A 27,958-nucleotide genomic window follows, 5' to 3' on the forward strand; every position below is an offset into this window, starting at 1 on the left:
GTACTCCATAGAGCCCAGAGTTTCTGAGACCGGTTCCGATGCTTCTTTTTACTTGATTAACAACTTTGTAGGGAGAAATTCATTACAAACAATTGAATGACAACTAATTAAAACTACAAGTTGCGTAAGCCATTTCTTTATTTTCTAAACGATTGCAGGTGTAAGATTGTTTTTAGTTGCGAAAACATTTGAAATCTTATCGAGAGTTTAAAGAGTTCTGGTTCTCTATTTCCAACAATCAATAATCAAATTCGGTCCTTAGCTTCCTCTTCCCTGTCTCTCTCTCTCTCTCTCGCTCTCTCTTTTTCTTTATCTTTTTCTCTCTCTGCCTATGCCTATATGGCTATAACGAAAGCTCTTTTCGATATGAATTGGCAGGCCCAAAAACTATACCGAAAATGAAATCAGTTTTGGGAAAACTTTCAACGGGAAAGGTGCAATGCCATCAGAGATCAAGAATCCCAATGAACACTTGGACATACCCAAGTGGGTAACTGAGGAGTACTTCGTGCAGATTCTACAAAAAGACGAACCTGAGTATGCGAAAATCCTCAGCTTCCAGCCGGTGGCAGCGATACCACCGGGGGAGAATTTCACCTCAATTATGCTGCGAATTCATTTAACTCTGCAGTTGAAGGGTAAGCAATCCACAGATTTGGGGATATGATATAACCAGAACTAAGATCCATTGGGGTTTCAATAGATGGCAGCACCAAGCCCAAGACATACATCTTCAAGACTATGCTGGCAGAGGATCGCGGTGGCAAGGAGATCCGCGAATGTGGCATCTTCGACAAGGAGCTTCAGATGTATCAGAAATTTTTGCCTGCCTTCGAAGCTCTCTATAAGACAGCCGGTGAGGATATTTCGCTAGCGCCCAAGTGTCTGTATGCCGAGCAGCGGGGGGAGAGCATTAACTTTGTGTTTGAGGATCTGGCCGTGAAGAAGTTTAATAACGTCGATCGCATTCGTGGCCTGGACCTTCCACACATGCAGCGGGCGCTGCATAAACTAGCAGAGTTCCATGCGGCTGCATCCGTTTATGTGGAGCAGGAGGGTCCTCTTCCCGCGGAGTTCAATGAAGGATTCATTACCGAAAAGAACCTGCCTCTACAGGAGCAGGGATGGGCAGTGAAATCGGAAGCCTTTCTAAAGGCCATATCTAGCTGGGGACTGGAGGACCAGGAGCAGTATGCCAAGCGTTTTGTAAGCCAATGAAAGATCTTCTATTCTGGAGAGCTCCCAGTGGAGATGTCTTTCCTGTCAGCCAACTGCTAAGCAGTATGGAAAAGTCTGCGCCAATAATTTGACGGTGGATCCTTTGGACTTTAATACCCTTACACATGGAGACTTCTGGTCCAGTAATCTGATGAGCAACTATCTCGAAAATAGTCAGATCGAGGAGCTTATTATGGTGGACTTTCTGCTCTGCAAGTGGGGCAGTCCTGCACAAGACTTGCTGTTTTTCATCACTCTCTCAGCGGCCAACGATATCAAGCTCAAAGAGTTCGACTACTTCATTAAGATCTACTGGGAAATACCAGATACCAAATACCAGAAGCCATTGCCCACATTGCGTGATCTTCAAACTTCTTTGTACAAAAAGCACAATTCCCTTTACGGTACGTTCGGCACTAGATATCTTTTCAAAAGTAAAGATGAAAAACAATTTTCTTTTACAGCTGTCATGGCGGTGTTCAATCATCTGTCCATCATCAAATTCCCCACGGACAAGGATTCCAATTTGCATAATGTAATGCGCGAGGATGAAGAGGGGCACAAATTCCGTCTACGCCTGTTTACAAATCCATCATATGGGGAGGCCATGAAGGATCCGTATCCATTTTTCTATAACCGTGGCATTTTTAACTTTAATGATTTTTAGTCAAAATAAACTTACGACTTGAAAAGATTAGTTTTAGATTCATACAATCAAAAACGAGAAGGGACGTGTGTGACGCTTCTTACGCGTCACAACTTTTATACCCGGCACTCAGGACTACATCTAGATGTAGAAGACATCGCCAACCACTAGATATCGTTCACACTACAGAACACGTAGTAAAAGCCTACTAAATAAAATGCATCAAACAAATTGGATCAGTTAATATTTTCCAATTTATGAGATATTTAAAACAGCAATAAAATTGGTACATTCTTGGACCGATAGGTTTCACAGCAAATTTTTCAAAAGTGGCGCCATCTATGAAAATTTCTTGTACGCAACTTTGATGGTCCAATGGTCTGCACATTCTGTGAAATAATGACCGATAGGTTTCACAGCAAAATTTCTTGTACGCAACTTTGATGGTCACTCTTTTTCTAATACAGAGCGTTAAAAACCGAGTCTTGGGTAAAAGTCGGAAGAGGATTAGCCAGGGGGAGGGCAGAGGCAGGGGTCGAGTGAAGCAGAAGCAGAGTGTGAATGAGAGAATGTAAAAAGAGCAACAAAAGCTGCGGGACAGGGTGGGTTTAGCCACTGGAAATTAATTTCTCCATTGTGGCTATAATAATGATCCGATCGGATCCCAATTTGGTGATCTGATAGATATGGCCATTTCCTACGCAATGGCGTTTTTATTTATTTCTTTTATCTTCAAAACTGTAGGTTTTCGCCCTTTTGCGGGGGCGGAAGGGGGCGTGGCTCATTTTTGAAATACACTGGTTTCAGTGTGAGCATATAGCAGTCTGGATGCAAAATTTAGTGGCTCTAGTCTCTTATAGTCTCTGAGAACTAGCCGACAAACAAGACGGACAGACGGACAGACAGACATGGCTCTATCGACTCGGCTATTGATGCTGATCAAGAATATAAATACTTTATGGGGTCGGAAACGCTTCCTTCTGTGCGTTACATACAACCGTTATTCGCACAAATACAATATACCCTATTTACTATTTGAGTACCGGGTATAAAAAATCAAGCAGTTGCGATCTCTAGAATATCGATGCTAATAATGACTCAACGCGTTGTTACTTGAGCTTGACGTCTTAAGGCACGGCACTGTGATTATCATTGTGACGGGGCCAAAAAATTAACTGAATAAACAGATACAAAACTAGCCACCCAGCCCAGACGCAATCCACACGCATACGTACATATGTACATATGTATATTTCTTTGCGTGTGTCATTTCAATTAAATTTTTGAATGGGTCTCCATGTCCACACCATCTCAAAAATGTATAGAATCAAATTTCTACAATCTGCCAGGAAATATTTTCTACACACATGTTGTGCATATGTATGTATGTGCTATCAATAATGTTTTTGATGTAGATACACGACTGTCATGGCCAAACACTGATAAGTTGCAGGCAATTTGTACACTAATAATTTATACTAGCCAAACGAAACATGCAAATGGGAATACACTTGGAACAACTAAGATTTTTGATATATTTTCATTGCTGAGGAACTTTATTATCCCAATTACATCCCTGTTCAAGTGTGTTACAGCGATACTATCCTTATAGATACGTGAAATAAATGCACCATCAAGTGGCCAATAAACTCTTCTCATCCCAGAGAAAGCACTTGTCGTAGTTGCTATAGCAATTAAATATAGTTGAGATTATTATACAAAAGAGTCTCTTGACAAAAAGTACAACAATGCAAAATTCATAACTATATTGTAAAAAGCAGTAAAATCATCGTATAGATAAGATTGATAAGATAGTTTTTGCGCTAAACAAAACAGCCGACTCAGTATGGAGAGTATCTCAATTAGCAAACTTTTTTTTTTCTGCCGATAAGGCGTTGCAAAATCCAATAAAAACTTGGGCTCAGTGCCTCAGTAGCAAGTGACGGGAAAAGTTGTGCTGGAAGTGGAAAGAATAAACGCTATTATGAGTGAGGAAATAGTAAATCCCAATGAGCATCTGATCATTCCGGACTGGATCAATGAGAAGTACTTCACTGGAGTGCTGGCAAAAGACGAACCCAATCATGTGAAGATATTAAAGTTTACCAAAGTGGCGGCGATTCCCCCGGGAGAGAACTTCACCTCGACCATGATAAGGGTCTACATTAAATTGGAAATGAAAGGTTGGTGGTAGAGACACAAAACAAGAACTAAAACCGATAGAAAGAATAATATTATCTCCACCAGATGGCAGTGTCAAGACCAAGACATACATTTTCAAGACCATGCTGCCCGAGGAGCGTGGCGGCAGTGACATCAACGACTTTGGTCTGTTTCCCAAGGAGGCCAAGATGTATGAGACCTATCTTCCTGCCTTCGAGTCAATGTACAGGGCTGCCGGATGGAAGATACAGCTGGCACCGCAGTGCCTCCACACGGAGGAACGCAACGGCAACATTCACTTCATTTTCGAGGATCTGTGCGTGAAGCGGTTCAAGAACATCGATCGCACCAAGGGCCTGGACTTGGAGCACATGACGCGGGCGCTGCACAAGTTGGCCGAATACCATGCCGCCAGTGCGGTCTACGAGGAACAGCACGGACCCTATCCCACTGAGTTCCTTGAGGGTTTCGTCACCCTGAAGACACACAAATTCCACATGGATGCATTCAAATTGAAAGAGCGGGCCTTTAAGAAGGCCATGCTGACATGGGGCATGGACGATGCGGAAAAGTATGTCAAGGAATTTGTAAGTTTATGGAAAAACCAAAAGGAAAATAGTTTTGGAATTGCCCAAATGTCTTTTTCTTTTCCAGCCCACTGCGGATCAGTATTGGGCGCAATCGCTGAGTTGCCTGGACGTGCTTCCAAATGAGTTTAATGTCCTCAATCACGGGGATTTTTGGTCTAGCAATCTGATGAGCAATTATCTGCCAAACGGCAAGATTGATGAGCTAATTCTCGTGGACTTTCAAATCGTTAAGTGGGGCAACCCCGCACAGGATCTTTTATTCTTCATTATACTCTCGGCTGCCACAGATATTCGTATAAAGGAGTTTGATAACTTAGTGCGAATTTACTGGGATCGCCTCATTGTATGCCTAAAGGTTTTGAAGTTCAAGAAACCCATTCCCACACTCAGAGACATTCAGAGATCCATGTATGCGAAGGAGAACTCATTTTATGGTGGGTTTTGGTAGGAGATTCCTTAACGTATAACTTACAGATGTTCCTCTCTCTCTGCACAGCATTCTTTGCTTTGATGAACCACTTGCCAATCATATTATTCCCCACCGATAAGGACAGCAATCTGCACAATTTGTCTGCTGAAAACGAAGAGGGCGAAAGCCTGCGTTTGCGTCTCGTGTCGAATCCTGCCTTTGCCAGTGTAATGAAGGATCTATATCCCTTTCTGTACAATCGGGGTTTGCTTAACTTTAGTGATTACGATGTCTGATTACTTTATGAACATTATTTTGCTGGCAAATAAACTGTAGATAGTGAGATAGTTTATCTCGAAGCGTTTAATTATTAGTTTTATCTGTGCATGATATGCCATCTGTGCTGGATAATGCTTTGCTGTGCTTCAGAGTCAGTCGAGTCGTGTGTTCAGTCAAGATTAGTCTGAGATCAGAGCCATGTCAAAGATAGAGAACCCAAACGAAAATCTGGTCATTCCCAAATGGTTAAACGAAGACAAATTCAAGACAGTGCTGGCCAAAGATGTGCCTCATTATAGTCGAATTCTAGAGTTTACACCTGTGGCTGCCATCCCTCCAGGCAGTAATTTCACCTCCATTTTGGTGCGCGTCCATCTGCACTTGGAACTAAAAGGTAGGAGGAGATATTGTAGCATCAAGGATTACGATTATATTCCCTAAACATCTCCTAGATGGTAGTCTTAAAACTCAGAGCTATGTGGTCAAGACCACCCTCGAGTTCGACAAAGGTGGAAGGCTCGTGGAGGAGTTCCGATACTTTCAAAAGGAGCAGCAAATGTACGCCACCTATTTACCCGCCTTTGAGCAGCTCTACCTAGAGGCTGGACATTCCATTCAGCTGGCGCCCAAGTGTTTGGAAGTTGGAGAAATGAATGGCTATCTGTACTTCATATTTGAGGATTTGTCATCGCAGGAATTCGAAACTGTGGATCGCAGCAAGGGCTTGGATATGCCACACATATCCATGAGCCTTCGTAAGCTGGCAGAACTCCATGCCGCCAGTGTTGTCTACGAGAATCGCCATGGATCGTATCCCATCGACTTTGAGCATGGCTTTGCCCATAAGGATAACACGGAGCATAGCAAACGAGGATTCCTAGCAAAGGTTACAGAGTACACAGCAGCCATGAAGACCTGGGGAATCGAGGAGAGATATTTAAAGAATTTCGTAGGTCTCTTCTCATAAATAAAAATGACAGTTCCAAAACATTTTCATCTCCATTGCAGCCCACTCCGGAGCAGTACGTGCAAATGTGTTTGGAATCCCTGAGGACCGATGCCAATGACTTTAATGTCCTCACTCATGGCGACTTTTGGTCCAGCAATATTCTCTTTAGGTACAATTCGAATGACGGCTTGGACAGAGCTCTCCTCTTGGACTTTCAGCACTGCAAATGGGGTAGTCCTGGGCAGGATCTGCTCTTCGTCATCACAATTTCAGCAGGAAAAGATCTGCGCCTCAGGGAGTATGAGAATTTTGTGAGAATCTATTGGGAACATCTCATCGATTGCCTGGGCATACTTAGCTACAAGAAGTCGCTGCCCCAACTTAGGGATTTACAGGCTGCCCTCTACAAAAAGAACAATTCCTTTTATGGTGGGTTGACCCTAAAGACTAGACAGTTGAACCCCTCTTTAGATGCACTTTCATTTCAGCTTTCTTTCCGTTGATGAGTCATCTATCTGCAGTTTTGCTGCCCAGTGACAGGAATACCAATCTGCACACTCTCATGTCCCAGGATGAGGCTGGTAGGAGTTTCCGCACGCGGCTGTATACGAATCCAGCATTTGTGGAGATCATCAAAGAGGTGTATCCCTTCTACTGCAATCGGGGACTGTTCAACTTTAGCGACTACGAATGAATGCCGATGCATTTCCCATTCTTTCCATTGAATAAATTAGTGCGTATATTGAATCTGGTTTCAACAAGCTTCCAATCAATTGATAGTTCGTATCGGCGGTACTTGAAATAGTTTCGATTGGAATGGAAATGGGGAAGCCATCTTAGGGGCATCTCAACAGACAGTAGAGAGTTTAGGGTCTGAGAGATACGTCCATCAAGCAAGGAATAACATTTGCACCCCCAGAAGATAGAAGAGCTTCCCCACACCTACCCAGCCGGCTATCAGGCATTTACATCATCATCAATGCTGATAAGACGCGTCCATCCCACATACCTCTAATAAATATATGTAGAGGGGAAAAGCTCTTTCAATTATCACAGTATCGCTTGTGCCTTCGGCTGTGTCTCGATGGGAGAGCGAGTTTTGGGCCAAAACAAATCAACAAACGAGCGCGATGAACGCGATGCTCAATGTCCGAGCTGTTGACGAACCAGTTAGACGGGGCGGGCAATGGCAATTGGCATTGCCTGATAAGTGAGCGTTTACCTTGCCAACACAAGCAACAAAACCGAAATAAGAAACAACATTCTCGATAAGAACAGGCAAAACAGAACGCCAGAAAAACAGTTGCACCCCACTGTTCGGTTCGAGAACAACACCAGGCGCCACCAGAGCACAGAGAACTTCCGAACGATCCGAAAGCAGAGTCAAGTGAAGTCCCCCATCAGAATGCCCGATAACAGCAACAAGTTCTGCACCACCCATAATGTTCGCATACCGGAGTGGGTCAACGAGGCCTACTTCAAGAAGCTGCTGAAGCGGGAGCTGAAAGAGTTCCGACGCATCTTGAATCTCTCAATTATACCGGCCACGCCTCCGGGCGAGACCTATACATCGCTGCTGATGCGCATTATCGTCGACATTGAAATGAAAGGTGAGAAGAAGGGGGTGGACGTGGACCCTTGACAGGTTGTTGTTTACTCTAACAATTACCTCATTCACACGGCCACAGACGGTTTCTCTCAGCAGAAATCCTACGTGCTGAAGACCATGCTGGACGATGCCCAAGGCAATGGGTTTGTCAACACCCTGAATATCTTTCCCAAGGAGAAGCAAATGTACGATCTGATTATACCACAATTGGAGAAGCTCTACGAGCAGTCGGGCCTGGAGGTACAGTTTGCCCCCAAATGCCACTGGTCGGAGAATGTCAATGGACGCATCTGTCTCGTCCAGGAGGATCTCAAAACGAAGAAGTTTCGTAATATCAATCGTCTCAAGGGCTTCGATATGCCGCACATGAGAAGGGTGCTCGAGAAACTAGCGGAATTCCATGCGGCCAGCGCTGTGTGGAGACAGCGGAACGGCCCCTTTCCGGAGGATTTTCAACGTACTTACCTGCCCGCCAACTACAACAAATCCAAGTCATATCATGCCCGTGTCCAGAGCTACAAGGCGGCCATGGCCAAATGGGGTCTGCCAGAACATGAACAGTACGTGAGTCGCATTGTAAGTAGAGATTTAATGGGTAATTATCCACCAAAGGAGACCAATAATGTTCGCCCAGCCGACAGCCGATCAATTTGTGCAATCTGTGGCCCGCTGCTTTAACACCAATCCCCAGGAGTTTAAAGTGCTAAATCATGGGGACTTTTGGTCTAGTAATATAATGCTAAGCTATACCCAATCCGGGGAGATCAATCAACTGCGTTTTGTGGACTTTCAACTGTGCAAGTGGGGCAGTCCCTCGCAGGATCTGTGGGAGTTGATCATCTGCTCGGCCCATCATAGCATACGGATCAAGCACTTTGATTGCTTCGTTAGGATCTATCACACTCATCTGGTGCGCTGCCTAAAGATCCTGAACTACACCGAACGAATGCCTCTGTTAAGGGAGCTCCACATGAGCATGATCAAGTATGGTTTTTGGGGTGAGTGGAGAGCTAAGCACTGGAGTCTTATGTTTTCTTATTTGTAACTCTTTTCTTATGTTTATAGGGTACTTTACGACCTTCACTCATCTGGTGTTTATCCTTCTGCCCGTTGACACGGAGGCGAGTCTCCAGTTACTCATGCAGGCGGACGAGGAGGGAGATCGCTTCCGCTCCAAGGTCTACACGAATCCCCTGTACGTCCGCTCTGCTCTAAGCATATTACCGTTCCTCTATAGGCGTGGCATTTTAGACTTTTGAATGCGATTCTACTTAAATGTATATATTTATGTACATATGTATATGTATGTTTGTAATTCTGCTGTATTTTGTGAGTGACTTTGACTATCTTAAAGATTTATCTTTTGTTTAGCTGCGGCAATGTTTGTCTATTATACGTTTTAAGAAAATAAGCCAAAGAAATCAAGTGGGTTTTTGTTTTCGTTAGTAAGCGTTGCGCTGCCTTCTTATCATACCGGGTCTATGCCCTATTGAAGGAGAGTTTATGGAAATTCCTATTGAGTTGGAAATAACTTTTTGTAGAGACAAACAACAGCTGTTTCCATTTAGAAACATGGCCAATGAAGACAGAGAGAGAGAGAGAGAGAGCGGGGCATTAGTTCCACAACAGCAACAATTTCACATTGCGCTTCATATGTTCCACAAATAACTGAGAAAAGATTGGGGCAAAGCGCAAGAGGTATTAAAATGAGGTGAGGAAAAGAGAGCTCCATATTTCATTGCATATTTGATGAGCGAGAATTCCGCAAAATACTTAATAAATTAAATTATATTAAATATTCTCGCCCGAATTGGTGCCTCCCCATCAAACTGACTTACCTTACACTTAATGTACCCCTTGCCAGACAATCAACACAGAGAGAGCTTTCGCTGTCACATGTTCCGCCCCACACTCTAACTTTAAAAGCTCTCTGAGACGGTCGCGCCAGCTGATTCGGGGTAATTTTTAGGAACGCGTTGCAGTCAGGTGACTTGAAAAAATAAAAGAAAAACACAGCAAAATGGGAACCGGCACGAAGAACTACATTGCACCCGAGTGGCTGACGGTGGAGTTCCTGCAGGATGTGCTCAAGGAGCATTTCAAGGAGGAAACGCTGGCCGTTAGCGAGCTGCTGGTGAAGAGCGCCCAGGTGGGAGACACGGCGGCGGGCTTTGCCAGCGAAATGCACCGGGCCACCTTCAATCTGCAGCGAGGCGAGGCGGCCAAGAGCAAGTTCTCGGTGATCATCAAAGACCACCCCAAGGGACAAACAGGAGCCGTGGCCCAGCGCAGCAAGCTTTTCAAGCGTGAGATCCTCTCCTACAAGGAGGTGCTCCCAAGGGTGCAAGCACTGCTGGAGTCCATTGGTGACAAGAGCAAGATTGCTCCCGCTTGCTACTACACAACGGAGTCGCCGGAACCGTTCCTTATCCTGGAAGATATGCAGATGAGCGGCTTTGAGAACTTCGAGCGGGGTCGTCTCCTGAACCTGGACTACGTTCTGCCCACCGTCGAGAAGATAGCCAAGCTGCATGCCTGCAGTGCCGTTATAGCCAAGGAGAGTCCCGAAGTCTTGGAGTTCTTCGATGAGGCGCCCATTTCCCGGAACCCCGATAGGCGGGACTTCCTCACCTACTTCCCCGTGAACATTCGCTGCGTGGCGGAGGAGCTGGCCCACTGGAAGGGCTACGAGGAGATCACCGAGAAGATGTTCATTCTGGCCGAGAATGTGCTCCAGAGAGCTCTGGCCATGTTTGATGAAAGCGAGAAGGGTTTCCGTGTGTTCAACCTCACGGATCTGTGGATCAACAATCTTCTGTTTCACATCAACAACGAGACCAAGGAGCCCGATGATGTGGTGACTGTAAGTAGAGTCATCATTCAATCTTTCAAACTCCACAATTTACTATCCGTTTATTTCTCTAGTTGGATTACCAATTGGCTTATGTGGGATCTCCAGCCATAGACCTCAACTACTTCCTCTACGGCTCTCTCAATGAGAATGTGCGCAAGGTGCACTTCAAATACATTGTAAGGACGTACCATCAGGTGCTGAAGCAGACCCTGGAGAAGCTCAAATATCAAGGAAACATTCCCACACTCAAAGATATCCATATCGATCTTATCAACACTAGCCTGATGGGTGAGTAATTTCTCCTATCACTTTTTTGGATCATCCTCCTATATGCCTGCTCTATTCTAGGTGTAATTGGCGCCACTTGCCTCACGCCTTTGATCTTCCGCGAAGGAGCTGGCTTTGAAAATCTCGAAGACCTTAACTCCCGCACCGAGAGCGGCGACCAGTTCCGCCGGGAGAATGTCGAGAATCCAAAATATCGTGCGTTCTTGCAGCGCACCATTAAGGAGTTTGAGCTCTCTGGATTTTTGGACAAATAAGATGATCCATATGAGCAGCGAGGGATCAACTATCGAACAATAGTATTCATATATTCATTCGTTCCATGGGTATATCCCAGCATTTGTTTTAGGAAGAGCACAATCAAACGTAAATGTTGTACAAATAACTGTCCAAAATCTGTTTAAATATATTTAAAAATGTTTACAGTTACAACCAAAAGACAGTGATAAGATAATAGAGTAGTAGTATTAGTAGTAGTAGATACCAGTTACAGTCAGAATTCAATGAATTCAGCTGAATTCAATAAGTACGACAGAAATACTAGTCAGATTATTTCATTGCTTTATTTGTTATATAATGTTAACATATCGTTTCCCACTCCCTATTCAATATAGAGATAACAAAACGTTCGTAATCTACAGATACTCGAAAGACATTCGGATGATGGTGTATTGTGCTTTGTAAGTTGTCCAATTGTTGTCTTGCCCTATAGATCCTTAAAGTAACCCATTTTCTCGAACATGGGCAACAGTTTCCTTGCTTCTTCAACGTATGAATCCATGAGGTAAGTCTTCTGGCGTGTTATCGGATCTTGAATCATGTCAACAATCTTTAGGGTATTCGATTTGACGGCCAATATCATAGGCAAAACAGTTGTAATCAAGAAGAACTCTGAAAGGAAGGATACCAAGGGCTGTTAGCTCAACAATTCGAACTTTATAGATCAGCAACTACTCACCATAGATTTTGTGGCGATGGATCTGCTGCCAGATCTTCTCCTGGGTGGGCATGGTGCCTTTGTATCCAATTTTCTTTAGAGTATCCACCAAAATGGTGATGTAAAAGTTTATCAACTTTTCGCCATGGTTCCAGCGCTGCTCTGGCTCCATCAGCATGTATATGGAGTAAATCAAGTCGACACTTATGGGAGCTAAATTACAGATCTGGAAGTCCACCAACATGACATCCTCAAATGCCCCGGTCTCCTTGTTGTGCCTGAACATCATGTTCCGCAGATGGAAGTCTCCGTGGGCGAGGACGTAGGGTTCATCCGATTTTGGATCAGTGCGATACTCCGTCATCACGGCACGTGTGCGGTCCAAATAATTGTCCTTTATTTTCTCAAAGTGCGGCTTGTACTTCTTCAGATCGGGAACCTGGTCGAGCATTGCAATAAAATTGCCCATACCAGTGGTAACCATTGGATCACTCATCAGCGTCGGTAAATCAAACAAACCATATTTAAATTCCTTGATAAAATCGGGATTCTGATTTAGAGGAGAATTATAGGTAAGTTTTGACTTGATCCTGGAAGATTCCTTAGAGACTTACCTCGTTGTTAACTTTCATGCTGACCGCGTTCCACTTGGCCAATTTAGAAAGGGAGGCGCACAACTCCTCCTCCCGAACCGAACGTCCTCGAACGACAATGTATCCTTGCGGCACCAGATCCTCGAAGATCATTACCTGCCGCGGTTCCATGCTATGGAAAATGCAGGCCGCATATAACTTGGTATCATCTCCCGTCTGCTTCAGTATTCTCTCGAACTCTGGCAGCACCTTGGAGTACATTCCAATCTCTGTGTCAAACAGATGGCTGTCACTCAGCATGTCCTTCTTGTGGCCGTCCTGCTCGGGCATTGTCTTGACAATCAGTGGCTTGTTGAACGTTCCCTTCCCGGTCGTGTACTCCACTGTGGTGCGGAACATAACGCTGGCATAGTGATCTCCCTGGGCACTCGCGGGGGATATTTTCAGATCCGTTACCTTCAATTCTGGTGCACTTTCATACGTGATCAGAATTGTTTCCAAGTACGTAGCATTCAGCCACTGTGGGGGCTCCNCCCAGGTGGGAGACACGGCGGCGGGCTTTGCCAGCGAAATGCACCGGGCCACCTTCAATCTGCAGCGAGGCGAGGCGGCCAAGAGCAAGTTCTCGGTGATCATCAAAGACCACCCCAAGGGACAAACAGGAGCCGTGGCCCAGCGCAGCAAGCTTTTCAAGCGTGAGATCCTCTCCTACAAGGAGGTGCTCCCAAGGGTGCAAGCACTGCTGGAGTCCATTGGTGACAAGAGCAAGATTGCTCCCGCTTGCTACTACACAACGGAGTCGCCGGAACCGTTCCTTATCCTGGAAGATATGCAGATGAGCGGCTTTGAGAACTTCGAGCGGGGTCGTCTCCTGAACCTGGACTACGTTCTGCCCACCGTCGAGAAGATAGCCAAGCTGCATGCCTGCAGTGCCGTTATAGCCAAGGAGAGTCCCGAAGTCTTGGAGTTCTTCGATGAGGCGCCCATTTCCCGGAACCCCGATAGGCGGGACTTCCTCACCTACTTCCCCGTGAACATTCGCTGCGTGGCGGAGGAGCTGGCCCACTGGAAGGGCTACGAGGAGATCACCGAGAAGATGTTCATTCTGGCCGAGAATGTGCTCCAGAGAGCTCTGGCCATGTTTGATGAAAGCGAGAAGGGTTTCCGTGTGTTCAACCTCACGGATCTGTGGATCAACAATCTTCTGTTTCACATCAACAACGAGACCAAGGAGCCCGATGATGTGGTGACTGTAAGTAGAGTCATCATTCAATCTTTCAAACTCCACAATTTACTATCCGTTTATTTCTCTAGTTGGATTACCAATTGGCTTATGTGGGATCTCCAGCCATAGACCTCAACTACTTCCTCTACGGCTCTCTCAATGAGAATGTGCGCAAGGTGCACTTCAAATACATTGTAAGGACGTACCATCAGGTGCTGAAGCAGACCCTGGAGAAGCTCAAATATCAAGGAAACATTCCCACACTCAAAGATATCCATATCGATCTTATCAACACTAGCCTGATGGGTGAGTAATTTCTCCTATCACTTTTTTGGATCATCCTCCTATATGCCTGCTCTATTCTAGGTGTAATTGGCGCCACTTGCCTCACGCCTTTGATCTTCCGCGAAGGAGCTGGCTTTGAAAATCTCGAAGACCTTAACTCCCGCACCGAGAGCGGCGACCAGTTCCGCCGGGAGAATGTCGAGAATCCAAAATATCGTGCGTTCTTGCAGCGCACCATTAAGGAGTTTGAGCTCTCTGGATTTTTGGACAAATAAGATGATCCATATGAGCAGCGAGGGATCAACTATCGAACAATAGTATTCATATATTCATTCGTTCCATGGGTATATCCCAGCATTTGTTTTAGGAAGAGCACAATCAAACGTAAATGTTGTACAAATAACTGTCCAAAATCTGTTTAAATATATTTAAAAATGTTTACAGTTACAACCAAAAGACAGTGATAAGATAATAGAGTAGTAGTATTAGTAGTAGTAGATACCAGTTACAGTCAGAATTCAATGAATTCAGCTGAATTCAATAAGTACGACAGAAATACTAGTCAGATTATTTCATTGCTTTATTTGTTATATAATGTTAACATATCGTTTCCCACTCCCTATTCAATATAGAGATAACAAAACGTTCGTAATCTACAGATACTCGAAAGACATTCGGATGATGGTGTATTGTGCTTTGTAAGTTGTCCAATTGTTGTCTTGCCCTATAGATCCTTAAAGTAACCCATTTTCTCGAACATGGGCAACAGTTTCCTTGCTTCTTCAACGTATGAATCCATGAGGTAAGTCTTCTGGCGTGTTATCGGATCTTGAATCATGTCAACAATCTTTAGGGTATTCGATTTGACGGCCAATATCATAGGCAAAAAAGTTGTAATCAAGAAGAACTCTGAAAGGAAGGATACCAAGGGCTGTTAGCTCAACAATTCGAACTTTATAGATCAGCAACTACTCACCATAGATTTTGTGGCGATGGATCTGCTGCCAGATCTTCTCCTGGGTGGGCATGGTGCCTTTGTATCCAATTTTCTTTAGAGTATCCACCAAAATGGTGATGTAAAAGTTTATCAACTTTTCGCCATGGTTCCAGCGCTGCTCTGGCTCCATCAGCATGTATATGGAGTAAATCAAGTCGACACTTATGGGAGCTAAATTACAGATCTGGAAGTCCACCAACATGACATCCTCAAATGCCCCGGTCTCCTTGTTGTGCCTGAACATCATGTTCCGCAGATGGAAGTCTCCGTGGGCGAGGACGTAGGGTTCATCCGATTTTGGATCAGTGCGATACTCCGTCATCACGGCACGTGTGCGGTCCAAATAATTGTCCTTTATTTTCTCAAAGTGCGGCTTGTACTTCTTCAGATCGGGAACCTGGTCGAGCATTGCAATAAAATTGCCCATACCAGTGGTAACCATTGGATCACTCATCAGCGTCGGTAAATCAAACAAACCATATTTAAATTCCTTGATAAAATCGGGATTCTGATTTAGAGGAGAATTATAGGTAAGTTTTGACTTGATCCTTGAAGATTCCTTAGAGACTTACCTCGTTGTTAAATTTCATGCTGACCGCGTTCCACTTGGCCAATTTAGAAAGGGAGGCGCACAACTCCTCCTCCCGAACCGAACGTCCTCGAACGACAATGTATCCTTGCGGCACCAGATCCTCGAAGATCATTACCTGCCGCGGTTCCATGCTATGGAAAATGCAGGCCGCATATAACTTGGTATCATCTCCCGCCTGCTTCAGTATCCTCTCGAACTCTGGCAGCACCTTGGAGTACATTCCAATCTCTGTGTCAAACAGATGGCTGTCACTCAGCATGTCCTTCTTGTGGCCGTCCTGCTCGGGCATTGTCTTGACAATCAGTGGCTTGTTGAACGTTCCCTTCCCGGTCGTGTACTCCACTGTGGTGCGGAACATAACGCTGGCATAGTGATCTCCCTGGGCACTCGCGGGGGATATTTTCAGATCCGTTACCTTCAATTCTGGTGCACTTTCATACGTGATCAGAATTGTTTCCAAGTACGTAGCATTCAGCCACTGTGGGGGCTCCAGCTCGTCGGCATTAAATTCTTCCGCGTTTGAGTTTTCAGACATTTTGTTTGTTTGGCAGCGGCACAATCTAATCACTTGTTGGAACTGATGGAACAGCAAACCAGTTGTGTTTATAACAAATAATTCCGCACTCATTTTAACTAAAAAATTTGAGCTTTGAAAGAGCTTTACCGAGAGCTTTTTGACCGCCGCACATTTTCAATTCACTGCGAAATTAAGTTTCCAATTATTTTGTCTTATCGGGGAGCAAATTTAAGTCTCATTATCATTTTAATCAATGGATATTTAACTGGAAAACGCATTTTCATTTATTAAAGAAATCTAACTAAATATAAAGCATTCTCTGCGCTCGTTCGATGAAGTAGTACCACAAAAAGATACATGATATAAATATTATAAGTGTGGAAAGCAGGGGGTACGGCTTTTATAAGTAGCAAATAATCATTGTGATTGATTACACGAGTCAACAAAATTGAACGATTTTGGGTTTTAGATAGATTTTGGATTTAATAGGCGTAGTTTAATGAACTTAGCCCTAGTAAAAATCGATGGATAAGCTGTTGAGCTAAAATTGATTAACTCTTCAATATCCGTTAAGTACCTACTTTGTTTAGAACTTTTTTTGATTATTGTATTTTTTTATGGTGTTTTTTGTGAGAACCTAGCCATACAGTGTACCATGCCCATACCATGGTAACATGGTAGTGACAGAAGTCAGAAATACCTTGGCAGTTGGGCCAGCAACTTTTCAAACGGTATTTAATAGTGAAAAATGATTTCGGAGTGTTGGTCTAAAATTTATATTTTACTTTTCCTGAATTTCAATATTCAATTTGCTCAACATTTTCCAGACGCTATCAGCTTTTCAGAATTACAAAAATTCAATACATCCAGAAGTACAACCAAACTACCTCTGATTTTTATAAATTCTTAAAACAAACGAATTTATTAACCAAATTTAAATTCCCGAATTTATCAGACACAGCGGAATTGTTGTGTTGACTAGTGTTATATTTTAAATAGTATAACATACCCTTTAAAATAGTATTTTAATGTTGACACACCGTAGCAATGGAGAGAACAAAATAAAATGGAAACACTTAGCAACGATCGTAGATATATTCCACGTAGTCCGTTTTAATGGAAACTTTACATATGGTGACCTGTTTTCAAGTGTAGGTTGCTTCTATATTTACCTAAAATAATATAAACCCTTTAAAAGGGTATACTTATAATAGTATAGTATGACACGCGTAATCTCATACATAACAGGTTTGCGGCTGGTGGAACTAGTTTTGGTGGAAGAACTTTCACTTGGCTATGGATGCTGTACTGAGCTCTCTGGATTTTTGGACAAATAAGATGATCCATATGGGCAGCGAGGGATCAACTATCGAACAATAGTATTCATATATTCATTCGTTCCATGGGTATATCCCAGCATTTGTTTTAGGAAGAGCACAATCAAACGTAAATGTTGTACAAATAACTGTCCAAAATCTGTTTAAATATATTTAAAAATGTTTACAGTTACAACCAAAAGACAGTGATAAGATAATAGAGTAGTAGTATTAGTAGTAGTAGATACCAGTTACAGTCAGAATTCAATGAATTCAGCTGAATTCAATAAGTACGACAGAAATACTAGTCAGATTATTTCATTGCTTTATTTGTTATATAATGTTAACATATCGTTTCCCACTCCCTATTCAATATAGAGATAACAAAACGTTCGTAATCTACAGATACTCGAAAGACATTCGGATGATGGTGTATTGTGCTTTGTAAGTTGTCCAATTGTTGTCTTGCCCTATAGATCCTTAAAGTAACCCATTTTCTCGAACATGGGCAACAGTTTCCTTGCTTCTTCAACGTATGAATCCATGAGGTAAGTCTTCTGGCGTGTTATCGGATCTTGAATCATGTCAACAATCTTTAGGGTATTCGATTTGACGGCCAATATCATAGGCAAAACAGTTGTAATCAAGAAGAACTCTGAAAGGAAGGATACCAAGGGCTGTTAGCTCAACAATTCGAACTTTATAGATCAGCAACTACTCACCATAGATTTTGTGGCGANCAGTGTACCATGCCCATACCATGGTAACATGGTAGTGACAGAAGTCAGAAATACCTTGGCAGTTGGGCCAGCAACTTTTCAAACGGTATTTAATAGTGAAAAATGATTTCGGAGTGTTGGTCTAAAATTTATATTTTACTTTTCCTGAATTTCAATATTCAATTTGCTCAACATTTTCCAGACGCTATCAGCTTTTCAGAATTACAAAAATTCAATACATCCAGAAGTACAACCAAACTACCTCTGATTTTTATAAATTCTTAAAACAAACGAATTTATTAACCAAATTTAAATTCCCGAATTTATCAGACACAGCGGAATTGTTGTGTTGACTAGTGTTATATTTTAAATAGTATAACATACCCTTTAAAATAGTATTTTAATGTTGACACACCGTAGCAATGGAGAGAACAAAATAAAATGGAAACACTTAGCAACGATCGTAGATATATTCCACGTAGTCCGTTTTAATGGAAACTTTACATATGGTGACCTGTTTTCAAGTGTAGGTTGCTTCTATATTTACCTAAAATAATATAAACCCTTTAAAAGGGTATACTTATAATAGTATAGTATGACACGCGTAATCTCATACATAACAGGTTTGCGGCTGGTGGAACTAGTTTTGGTGGAAGAACTTTCACTTGGCTATGGATGCTGTACTTCTCTGCGATTACCCTTGGCAATGCAATTGAATTTTCCATTGCCATTGTGCCATATCTTAATCAAACAAATTGATAACAAAGTAAACGCTTGCAGTTCCCATTGTGCACTTTATTGTATACTTAATAACTGGAAGAAAATAACTATTTATAGATCCTTAAAGTAGCCGAGTTGCTCGTATTTGGGCAATAATATCTTGACATCCTTAATGTACACATTCTGATGGTAGGTCTTCTGACGTGTTGCTCCATCTTGTAGAAGGTCATTCATGGTAAAAGATTTAGTTTTTATGCCCCAAATTAATGGTAGAAAGGTAAACATCAAGAACAAATCTGCAAAAAGAAACCGATGTAAATGCCTACTAAGGAAATTCGAAATTAAATTGAAGACTTACCATAATATTTCAGTCTATAAATCTGCTGCCATAGCTTCTCCTGGGTGGGCATTGCACCTTTGTATCCCACTTTCTTCAGAGTATCCACCAACACAGAGAAGTAATAGTTGATCAACTTCTCGCCGTGGTTCCAGCGCTGCTCCGGCTCCATCAGCATGTGGATGGAGTATATCAAGTCCACGGCTATGGGACAGGTATTAGAGAGTTGAAAATCCACCAGCATGACGTCTTCGGAGTCGCCTGTCTCCGGGTTATTCCTGAACATCATGTTCCGCAGATGAAAGTCTCCATGACACAGCACGTAATATCCATCAGCTTGGGGATCTTGGCGATACTCTTGCAAAATGCTTTTTACCGTGTCCAAGTAGGTGTCTTTTATATTCTCAAAATACGGCTTATATTTCCTCAGCTCTGGCCATCGCTCCAGCATTTCAATGAAGGGAGGCATTGCCGTAGATATGAATGGATCACTCATCAAGTTCGCCATTTCACCCACACCATATTTGAACTCCTTCAGAAAATCAGGTTTCTAGTAAAGAGAGAACGTTATTCTGAATTTCAGTCAATGGTGTTCAGTTTCGAGAGCTCACCTCATCGAGCAGTTTCATGCTGACGGCATGCCATTTGGCCAGCTTCGAGAAGGCTCTGCAGAGCTCCTCCTCCCCCAACGGACGATCCCGGATGACTGTGTATCCCTGCGGCACTAGATCCTCAAATATTATAACCTGGCGGGGCTCAAGACTGTGATAGATGCATGGCACACATAGGTGTGTGTCATCTCCCGCCTGCTTCAGTATCCTCTCAAACTCTGGCAGGGCTTGACAGTACATTCCGATCTCTGTTTTGAAGAAATACGTTTCACTCATCATTTCCTTCTTGTGGCCCTCCTGCTCGGGCATCGTTTTGACAATAAGCGACTTGGTGGAAGCTCCATTCCGGGAGTTGTACTCCACTTTAGTGCGGAACATAACGCTCGCATAGTGATCTCCCTGGGCACTCGCGGGAGATATTTTTAGATCCGTTACCTTCAGTTCAGGTGCATTTTCATACGTGCTCAGAATTGTTTCCAAGTACGTAGCATTCAGCCACTGTGGAGCCTCCAGCTCGTCTGCGTTGAATTCCAAGTTTTCTGTTGTCATTCTGTTTAGATGAGCTTAAAGTCTATCTTCTAAGAGCTAAGCATTCGGTGAAATCTGGTTATAGAATAAAGCATTTAGTTTGATGGATGGCACTTTTTAAGCAAAAATAGTTTGAGCTTTTTGTAAGATGTTTCCGCAATTTTTCTTGTGAAATACATTTATCTTATCAAAGTGCTTTATTGTCCTTGTAATTGTTGCTTACTAAAAACCACTTGAAGTGCTAAATATTGTGAAATAATGGGAGCTCACCATATCCTTATAGTTAGAGGAATTTTCGGTTATGCCTCTAGAGAGCTTTGCAACTGTCATGGAAGTCCGAGGAATACAGAAACATTATCTGACGAGAGTTATTGCCATAGACATTCATTTTCACGATGAGGTGTCGCTATTGTTTATTAAAAATTAACTGATTAGCCATAGTTACTGTGCAAAAATGCTAATCAAACGAACAGTTACGAGTATTATTATAGATTGTGATGGTTTCTGTTATGTGTTTGTTTGAATACTCACAGACAAACCCACATGCAAGGTGCTTAAAGAGAGACACTCTACTGAACGTAAAACTTTTGGAAAGCTTTTAAACTTATACAATTATTGTTCATGAAACATATATTCTCATCTCTTGAGAGCTTGTTATTATAACTACTGTTTATCTATTACTTTTCGGGGATTTTTTTTATAAATACTCTTACCCCTCCTACGAGTTGTGCGGCAGCTTCTCACTGCACTATGGGTAAAAAGCCCGAATCTTTGGCATTTAAGTAATTTTTATACCCGGTACTCAAAGAGTAAATAGGGTATATTGTATTTGTGCGAATAACGGTTGTATGTACGGCACAGAAGGAAGCGTTTCCGACCCCATAAAGTATATATATATTCTTGATCAGCATCAATCGCCGAGTCGATATCTCCATGTCTGTCTGTCTGTCCGTCTGTCCGTCTTGTTTGTCGGCTCGTTCTCAGAGACTATAAGAGCTAGAGCCACCAAATTTTGGCTCCGGACTGCTGTATGCTCACACTGAAACCAGTGTATTTAAAAAATGAGTCACGCCCCTTTCCACCCCCGCAAAAGGGCGAAAACCTCCCAAATCTACAGTTTTGAAGATAAAAGAAAACTAAAAACGCCATTCCGTAGGAAATGGCCATATCTATCAGATCACCAAATTGGGATCCGATCGGATCATCGGAGCCCCTGCCTCTGTCCTCCCCCTGGCTATCACTCTTCCGACTTTTACCCAAGACTCGGTTTTTAACGCTCTGTATTAGAAAAAGAGTGACCATCAAAGTTGCGTACAAGAAATTTTGCTGTGAAACCTATCGGTCATTATTTCACAGAATGTGCAGACCATTGGACCATCAAAGTTGCGTACAAGAAATTTTCATAGATGAAATTTTCGCCGCTTTCGAAAAATTTGCTGTGAAACCTATCGGTCCAAGAATGTACCAATTTTATTGCTGTTTTAAATATCTCATAAATTGGAAAATATTAACTGATCCAATTTGTTTGATGCACTTTATTTAGTAGGCTTTTACTACGTGTTCTGCAATGTGAACGATATCTAGTGGTTGGCGATGTCTTCTACATCTAGATGTAGTACTGAGTGCCGGGTATAAAAGTTGTGACGCGTAAAAAGCGTCTCACACGTCCCTTCTCGTTTTGGGTAAATTTGAATGCGACTGAAGTTTTCTGATTCCTAAATATCCAGATAGAACAAATCTGGTTTTAGAAGATTTTTACCTAGTACCATATGTTTTTGCACGCTTTCAAAGTCGGCAGATTTTGATTTTGATTTTGCTTTGACTTGTGAAAAAGTGAGGGAAATATTGAGCATTTTGCAGCATTAATTGTAGCTCTATTTCAAAGTTTAAATAAAAGTAAAAATATGGAAGTAAAATATTGGTGTTAATGCTTGTTGCCCGTCTTTGCCCCTTTTCGAAAAATTTTAAATTTTGCAGATGCTTATGAGCTCACTCATGCAGCGCTGCTGGACGTCTGGACCAACACCAATCGTGAAGCAGACGCAATAAAATTTTATTATTTAAAGAGTATTGACAAAAACTGACTAACTAAAGATGAAACTATTATAATTCAAATAAAAATTATCCAATTTATTGCTTAGTTAAACAAGTACTAAGCGAAATTCAATTGTACGTTGGAGCGATTCCCCTCAAATTGCTTTTAACCAAACAATCATTCAATTAGTCAATCAAATATATTTTTTTTTATGTTATAAAATGTTTTAAAGTATGTTTTATCATTATTAATCTTTTGAATACCTTTTTTATAATAAATACGACGTAAATGGGATCCAGTTCGTATGGGGGCGGGAGGTAGGCGGGGTCCAAATAACTACATATTTTTTCCAAAATTCTACTTTAGTCTAACGGACATTCATTTGTAGAGCTCTAGCTATATTTTTTTTATGAATGCCAAAAAAACGGCGTTTTTACCCATAGTGCACTGTTTGCTCTGTTATATGAAAATCTGGATAAATAAATTTAACCACACTTTAAATTAATTTTAATACTTCAATTACATTTAATATTCAATATAATGAATGCATACAATTTAATTCAAAAATGTTCTATATACAAGAAGAAGAATAAAAATATAATACATATATAAAATGTTGATTAACAATTAACTAGCCTAAGGAATATATACATACATATCCATATACAAGATTTATCTAATTTGTATATACAGTTTAACACAGTTTTAAGCATCACTCTCTCGTTCATTGATCCGCATCGAGCAGGCCCTCCTGCTCGAACTTGGGCAGAAGCTGTCGCATTATCCGCTGACTAGCAGGATTGCCATAGCAGGCATTCTTGAAGTTGATCGCCCGCTGATTGCTCTGCATCAAGGCATTGAAATCGGCATCGGCAGTCTCCACATTCCGCTGAATGGGAAAGATGGCGATGGTGGTGTGCATGCCTAAGAGTCAGAGAGAGCGGAAACCATAAAGTTATTCCAGAAATGAAGTCAGGAAGGATCGTGCTCTACTCACCATAGAAAGCCTTTTGTTGTATCTGCTGATGAAACTGATGCATGCTGGGTATGGCAGCTCTGAAACGGAGCTTCCTCAGTGTATCCGAGAAGATGTTGAAGTAGTAGTGGATCAGCTCCTCCTGGTTGTTCAGATGCAGATCAAACTCCAGCGAGGAGTTCAGGAAGTAGAAAAGATCAATAGCTGGCGAGCCCCAGGCGGCATATTGGAAGTCAATGATGATCACATTCTCCGCTTCGCCAGTCTCCTTGTCATACTTGACCAGGACATTGTTGGTCCACAGATCGCCGTGGGCGAGGACATTGATCTGGCCGGGACACACATCGAAGACGCGTTTGCCCAGCTCCATGTAGACGGGCAGCAAAGCCTCCAGTTTCCCGGCATACCATTCATATCCTGGCCACTGAGCCACCCGACGACTGGCAGCCTGCAGCATGCCCAGAAAGCAGGGCGCATAGTTATCCGTATGACGGTTAAACATGCCCCGATCATAGCTTTCCAAGGCACGATCCTCGCGCTCGTTCAGCACCGCCGATGTGGCATGCATCTTGGCCAACTTCCGTAGGACAAGACGCGCCAGCTTCAGATCGAGTCCGGTGAGCCGATCGGGCATCACAAATTCCCGCGCACTGAGATCCTCGAAGATCAGCACCGAACGATCGTAGTCCACGGTCATGGTCTCGGCAAAGATCTCCTCCCCATCTTCGATCTCGTGGAGCAGGGCCTTCAACTTGGGCAGAACCTCCTCGTAGATGTTCATCTCGCGATTGAAGATGTCGTACGGCTCCATGGCATTCCGGGCAAACTCGTCGCTCTCGAAGGTGGACTTTACAATGTAGTGACCGACCTGGCAGGTGCCATCGCGTCTTGTGAACTGCGCCTTCACACGAGTCAACACTCCGCCATAGTTTTCCCCCTTTCCCAGGGCGGGATGCACCTGCAGGCAGGTAATCTTGATCCGCTGATCGCCATAAAAGTCTCTCAGCGCATCCTGCATGTAGGTCTCAGTCAGCCAGTCGGGGGCATCCATGAAAACCGAGTTGGAGTTGGAAGCTGCGGAGGCTGCTGCTGCACTAAGCTTGGGAATGGCATCGAGTGCCCCGATCAGATCCGAAACCGACATGATGACAAATGATTTTTCTCTGCGATCTGGTGCTTGAAAATCGGAGCACCTCAGCTTTTATATGAAAAAACTGTAGCTGTTCCCACGTACATTCGTCACAATTGTGATTTACAAGGCCTCATAAAATCACAGACGTATGTAAATATAGACGCGGGCTTACAGATTACTCTTTTTATTGGGGCATAACCATAACCACACCCGCAACCCGAACCAGCAAGCCCATATGCCTTGGAAGTTGTCTCGTGGCTGGGAGTCTCGTCTCACGCCGCGGCTTGGCTACTGCCTAATCGGACAAATTGTTTGAGTTTCGGTCGCTGGCAAACCTGTTAATCTATATAGCTCTTGGTGTGGGCTTAGGGATGGACGACGGGGACGACGACCACGACAAGTGTTTTATGCCAGAGCTCAGAAATGCCAGACATTTTCTTGACTCAAAATCATCTCTTGAAAGAGTGAACAATCTACGTCAAAGACTGAGGGATACGGTGAAAGAAGACTATAGAGAAATTAAAGGATGAATGAGAAATGCAGAAATGTTTCAGGGAATACACATAGAAAGGGATATTTTATGTTTCTTTTTTTTAAGATTTATCTTAAGGACTCTAATAAAATGTGCCATGTTTATTTGCTGTTTTGAGTACTGAATAGAATCAATATAAACTTGCAGAAATATTTATTTTGTTATTTATTTATAGGCACATTAATTAGCCGCTTCAAATGGTCAATGTAATCAACAAGAAATCCTTCAGGTTTCCATGCATAAAATCTTAGGAATTTAATTTTAAAAAAAGTTGTAAAATGAACATTAGTTAGAGCTTAGTTCAGCTTTTTTAATTTCGTTTTTAAAATTATATAAAAAAGGTATAAATTCTCCGGATTCACGCATTAATTAAACGAAATCCTTCAGAGATCTAGTCAAATATTTAAGCACTTGCTAACTGAGTCTGCGCAAACAATCCTAAAGATGCATTGCCATCATTAAGGGGTCTAAATTGTTTGCATAAGCAGATGAGCGACTGTCGATGGGAATATTATTGCCATGAATGGGGTGCTGCGTGATACACCGAGCAACAAAGCACAGAAAATAAAATGTATATATTAATGAAGCCAGCCCTACTTTGGCTGCTTTTGGTTTGCAAAAGAAATGGTAATTTTCCTCCACTTTTAGCTATTTAATCAGTCAAAAAGAACTGTTCCCAGCCATATATAAAATACATTTATCTCAAGACCTGAGGCGAGTGAGAGCTTGGCACACGTTACGCATTTCTGGCATTTCTGGTGGCCTGTTGCCAAACGGATCTCCAGAGAGCGAGTAATCCCACACAAATGTTTGCCGACGGCATAAAGTCGTATTACGCTTTCATCACAAATCTAGGAGAAGCGGAATACAATTTAAGAAACAAATACGAGAGACAGTTACGAGAGGCTCGTTTCAGTCACAGTCTCAGTTTCAGTATCATTTTCACCTTGACAAAGGTATTGCCTGTGGCGGATATAAAAGCAGACGAGTGCGCTTCGGTGAGCATTCATTCACTCGGAGATTGGACAAAATGGCAGGCGCACCAGAGTGGCTGACCCACGACTACCTAGAGCATGCTCTGCGCTCCTACTACAAAGATGATCAGCTAAAGATTGTCCAGCTGCAAATAAATCCCGCCCTGGGTCCTGGGGAAAACTATGGCGGTGTTCTGACCAGAGCCCGCATACAGTTTACGCTCTCTAAGAGTCCAGCGGAGGAGCAGCTGCAGAACCTCATTGTGAAGACGGCCATCGACGACGATGAGTTTAGCCAGGAGCTACAGGCGCCCTATGACATCTTCAATCGAGAGATGAACATCTACGAGAATGTGCTACCCAAGCTAAACGATCTTCTCCAGGAAATGGGCGACACTGAGCCTCTCTTTCCCACCGCCATCTATGTGGATCGCGAGCGTACGGCGATCCTCTTTGAGGATCTCTCTGTGGCTGGGTATGTGATGGCCGATCGTGTGCGACTCCTGAACGTGGAGCATACGCATCTCATACTGCGCAAGCTGGCCAAGATGCATGCCACCTCGGCGGTGCTGAACGAGCGTCAGTCCGGCTGCCTGGAGAGCTACGATCGTGGCTTCTTCAATCGTTATACGAACGGCTATAGCGGCTACTTTGTGGGTGGCCTTCTGGCCGCAGCCCGCTGGATGAGTCAGGTGCCAAAGCTGGCTGATTATGGTCAGAAGCTCTTTGAGCTGGCGCCTCACTACATGGACATTGGCAGAAAGTGCTTTACCCCCACGCCGGGACATGTAAATGTGCTCGCCCACGGCGATGTGTGGACCAACAATGTTATGTTCAAGTATGATCCCTCCACGGGTCGTCCCCTGGATGTTCTGCTCATCGATTTCCAGTACTCCTTCTGGGGCTCGCCCTGCATCGATCTGCATCATCTGTTCAACACGTCGCTGAAGGAGCCACTGCGCCGCGACCAGCAGAGCGGTCTCTTCCAGTTCTATCACAACATCTTCACCGACACCCTGCAGAAGCTCCACTACAGCCAGAATCCCATACCCAATCTTCACGATTTCAAGCTGCAAACCGAACAGAAACGTTTCTTTGGTGAGTTGTTCTCCCTGGTGGATCTCTAGATCTTTACTGATGCTATTTCTTTGTCTTCCTTAAGCTATGCACTCCACAGTGGTTGTGCAGCCAGTGATGATCAGCACGGATCCCACAGATGCCTGCTTCAATGCTCTGATGAACGATGATGAGCGTGGCATTCGCTTCAAGAATCGCCTCTACCACAATCCCAAAGTGCAGGACAACTTGAAGGCTATGGTGCCATTCTTTGATAGGAAAGGACTGCTGGATGTGGATCAGTGCTGTTAGGCACAGCTGCTTACTGTGCTACTCCTTTCCAACTTCTTTTAGATTATTAGATCTGTAAATAAAATAAAATACTAAAATAATATGTTATTTTAATATCCTTTTCGGAGTGGTTATTTCAAAAGTGATCAGAAATTTGTTTAAGAATTCTAATATATACAATATAATATCCTAGATATTTCTTTGCTCTTGCTCATGGTATTCTTTCATGAAAAAGTCTGCTACACATATATGTACTTACATGTATCCATTAATGAATCTCATTTAATGTAAAAGATTGGTGATTAAACCAAGTACTTGCGTGGAAGTCCCTGTTTTCTGAGATTATTTTACCTATAAACTATTATTTCGCATTTGCTTAAGACAATTCAATATCGAACACAATTTATTTATATTTTTCTCCATAACACTTTTTCTTTATGGAGTGCAAACATTAAACAAATTGTGTAAATTAAGATCCCCTTAAAATTCCTGGAAATAGTAATTTTAAAATTGTTATTTTAAAATTGTTACCCATAAATATTAGTAACGAGAAGGGACGTGTGAGACGCTTCTTACGCGTCAC

General features: G+C 42.9%; 9 protein-coding genes across 12 annotated transcripts; 6 read left to right on the forward strand and 3 right to left on the reverse strand.

The window, feature by feature from the left end:
• The first annotated feature begins 421 nt into the window (after positions 1-421).
• On the forward strand, positions 422-27,948 carry LOC117585918. The gene is made up of 5 exons (XM_034275685.1): positions 422-638; positions 704-1,206; positions 1,268-1,622; positions 1,683-1,890; positions 27,921-27,948. Exons 1-4 carry the CDS (start codon positions 440-442, stop codon positions 1,883-1,885), a joined length of 1,260 nt encoding a protein of 419 aa, XP_034131576.1. The 5' UTR covers positions 422-439; the 3' UTR covers positions 1,886-1,890; positions 27,921-27,948.
• On the forward strand, positions 3,776-5,367 carry LOC117585911. The gene is made up of 4 exons (XM_034275673.1): positions 3,776-4,047; positions 4,112-4,614; positions 4,682-5,051; positions 5,114-5,367. Exons 1-4 carry the CDS (start codon positions 3,849-3,851, stop codon positions 5,320-5,322), a joined length of 1,281 nt encoding a protein of 426 aa, XP_034131564.1. The 5' UTR covers positions 3,776-3,848; the 3' UTR covers positions 5,323-5,367.
• On the forward strand, positions 5,459-7,001 carry LOC117585913. The gene is made up of 4 exons (XM_034275676.1): positions 5,459-5,699; positions 5,758-6,254; positions 6,314-6,683; positions 6,743-7,001. Exons 1-4 carry the CDS (start codon positions 5,504-5,506, stop codon positions 6,946-6,948), a joined length of 1,269 nt encoding a protein of 422 aa, XP_034131567.1. The 5' UTR covers positions 5,459-5,503; the 3' UTR covers positions 6,949-7,001.
• Positions 7,466-9,233, forward strand: LOC117585921. The gene is made up of 4 exons (XM_034275686.1): positions 7,466-7,864; positions 7,943-8,439; positions 8,498-8,861; positions 8,929-9,233. The coding sequence occupies exons 1-4, from the start codon at positions 7,660-7,662 to the stop codon at positions 9,120-9,122; spliced, it is 1,260 nt and encodes a 419-aa protein (XP_034131577.1). The 5' UTR covers positions 7,466-7,659; the 3' UTR covers positions 9,123-9,233.
• LOC117585922 lies at positions 9,800-14,482 on the forward strand. 2 transcript variants are annotated; one of them, XM_034275688.1, is made up of 4 exons: positions 9,800-10,012; positions 13,071-13,784; positions 13,847-14,063; positions 14,124-14,482. In XM_034275688.1, the coding sequence occupies exons 1-4, from the start codon at positions 9,884-9,886 to the stop codon at positions 14,315-14,317; spliced, it is 1,254 nt and encodes a 417-aa protein (XP_034131579.1). In that variant the 5' UTR covers positions 9,800-9,883; the 3' UTR covers positions 14,318-14,482. The 2 variants fall into 2 exon arrangements, with proteins under 2 accessions (XP_034131579.1, XP_034131578.1); XM_034275687.1 differs by lacking the exons at positions 13,071-13,784; positions 13,847-14,063; positions 14,124-14,482 and adding exons at positions 10,789-11,005; positions 11,066-11,424 and having other exon boundaries at positions 9,800-10,726.
• On the reverse strand, positions 11,544-16,232 carry LOC117585912. 2 transcript variants are annotated; one of them, XM_034275675.1, is made up of 4 exons: positions 16,123-16,232; positions 12,554-13,064; positions 11,961-12,489; positions 11,544-11,893 (listed from the first exon to the last, which is right to left on the reverse strand). In XM_034275675.1, the coding sequence occupies exons 1-4, from the start codon at positions 16,164-16,166 to the stop codon at positions 11,709-11,711; spliced, it is 1,269 nt and encodes a 422-aa protein (XP_034131566.1). In that variant the 5' UTR covers positions 16,167-16,232; the 3' UTR covers positions 11,544-11,708. The 2 variants fall into 2 exon arrangements, with proteins under 2 accessions (XP_034131566.1, XP_034131565.1); XM_034275674.1 differs by lacking the exons at positions 11,544-11,893; positions 11,961-12,489; positions 12,554-13,064 and adding exons at positions 14,605-14,951; positions 15,019-15,547 and having other exon boundaries at positions 15,612-16,232.
• LOC117585916 lies at positions 17,767-20,732 on the reverse strand. 2 transcript variants are annotated; one of them, XM_034275682.1, is made up of 4 exons: positions 20,650-20,668; positions 19,852-20,454; positions 19,262-19,790; positions 17,767-18,119 (listed from the first exon to the last, which is right to left on the reverse strand). In XM_034275682.1, the coding sequence occupies exons 2-4, from the start codon at positions 20,398-20,400 to the stop codon at positions 17,935-17,937; spliced, it is 1,263 nt and encodes a 420-aa protein (XP_034131573.1). In that variant the 5' UTR covers positions 20,401-20,454; positions 20,650-20,668; the 3' UTR covers positions 17,767-17,934. The 2 variants fall into 2 exon arrangements, with proteins under 2 accessions (XP_034131573.1, XP_034131572.1); XM_034275681.1 differs by lacking the exon at positions 17,767-18,119 and adding an exon at positions 18,958-19,199 and having other exon boundaries at positions 20,650-20,732.
• On the reverse strand, positions 23,040-24,571 carry LOC117585910. Its single transcript, XM_034275672.1, has 2 exons — positions 23,412-24,571; positions 23,040-23,338 (listed from the first exon to the last, which is right to left on the reverse strand). The coding sequence occupies exons 1-2, from the start codon at positions 24,532-24,534 to the stop codon at positions 23,139-23,141; spliced, it is 1,323 nt and encodes a 440-aa protein (XP_034131563.1). The 5' UTR covers positions 24,535-24,571; the 3' UTR covers positions 23,040-23,138.
• On the forward strand, positions 26,050-27,455 carry LOC117585924. Its single transcript, XM_034275691.1, has 2 exons — positions 26,050-27,126; positions 27,191-27,455. The coding sequence occupies exons 1-2, from the start codon at positions 26,085-26,087 to the stop codon at positions 27,394-27,396; spliced, it is 1,248 nt and encodes a 415-aa protein (XP_034131582.1). The 5' UTR covers positions 26,050-26,084; the 3' UTR covers positions 27,397-27,455.
• Positions 27,949-27,958: the final 10 nt, after the last annotated feature.

The sequence above is a fragment of the Drosophila guanche genome, unplaced genomic scaffold, assembly GCF_900245975.1.
Source record: "Drosophila guanche unplaced genomic scaffold, DGUA_6, whole genome shotgun sequence".
Taxonomy (NCBI): Eukaryota; Metazoa; Arthropoda; class Insecta; order Diptera; family Drosophilidae; genus Drosophila; species Drosophila guanche.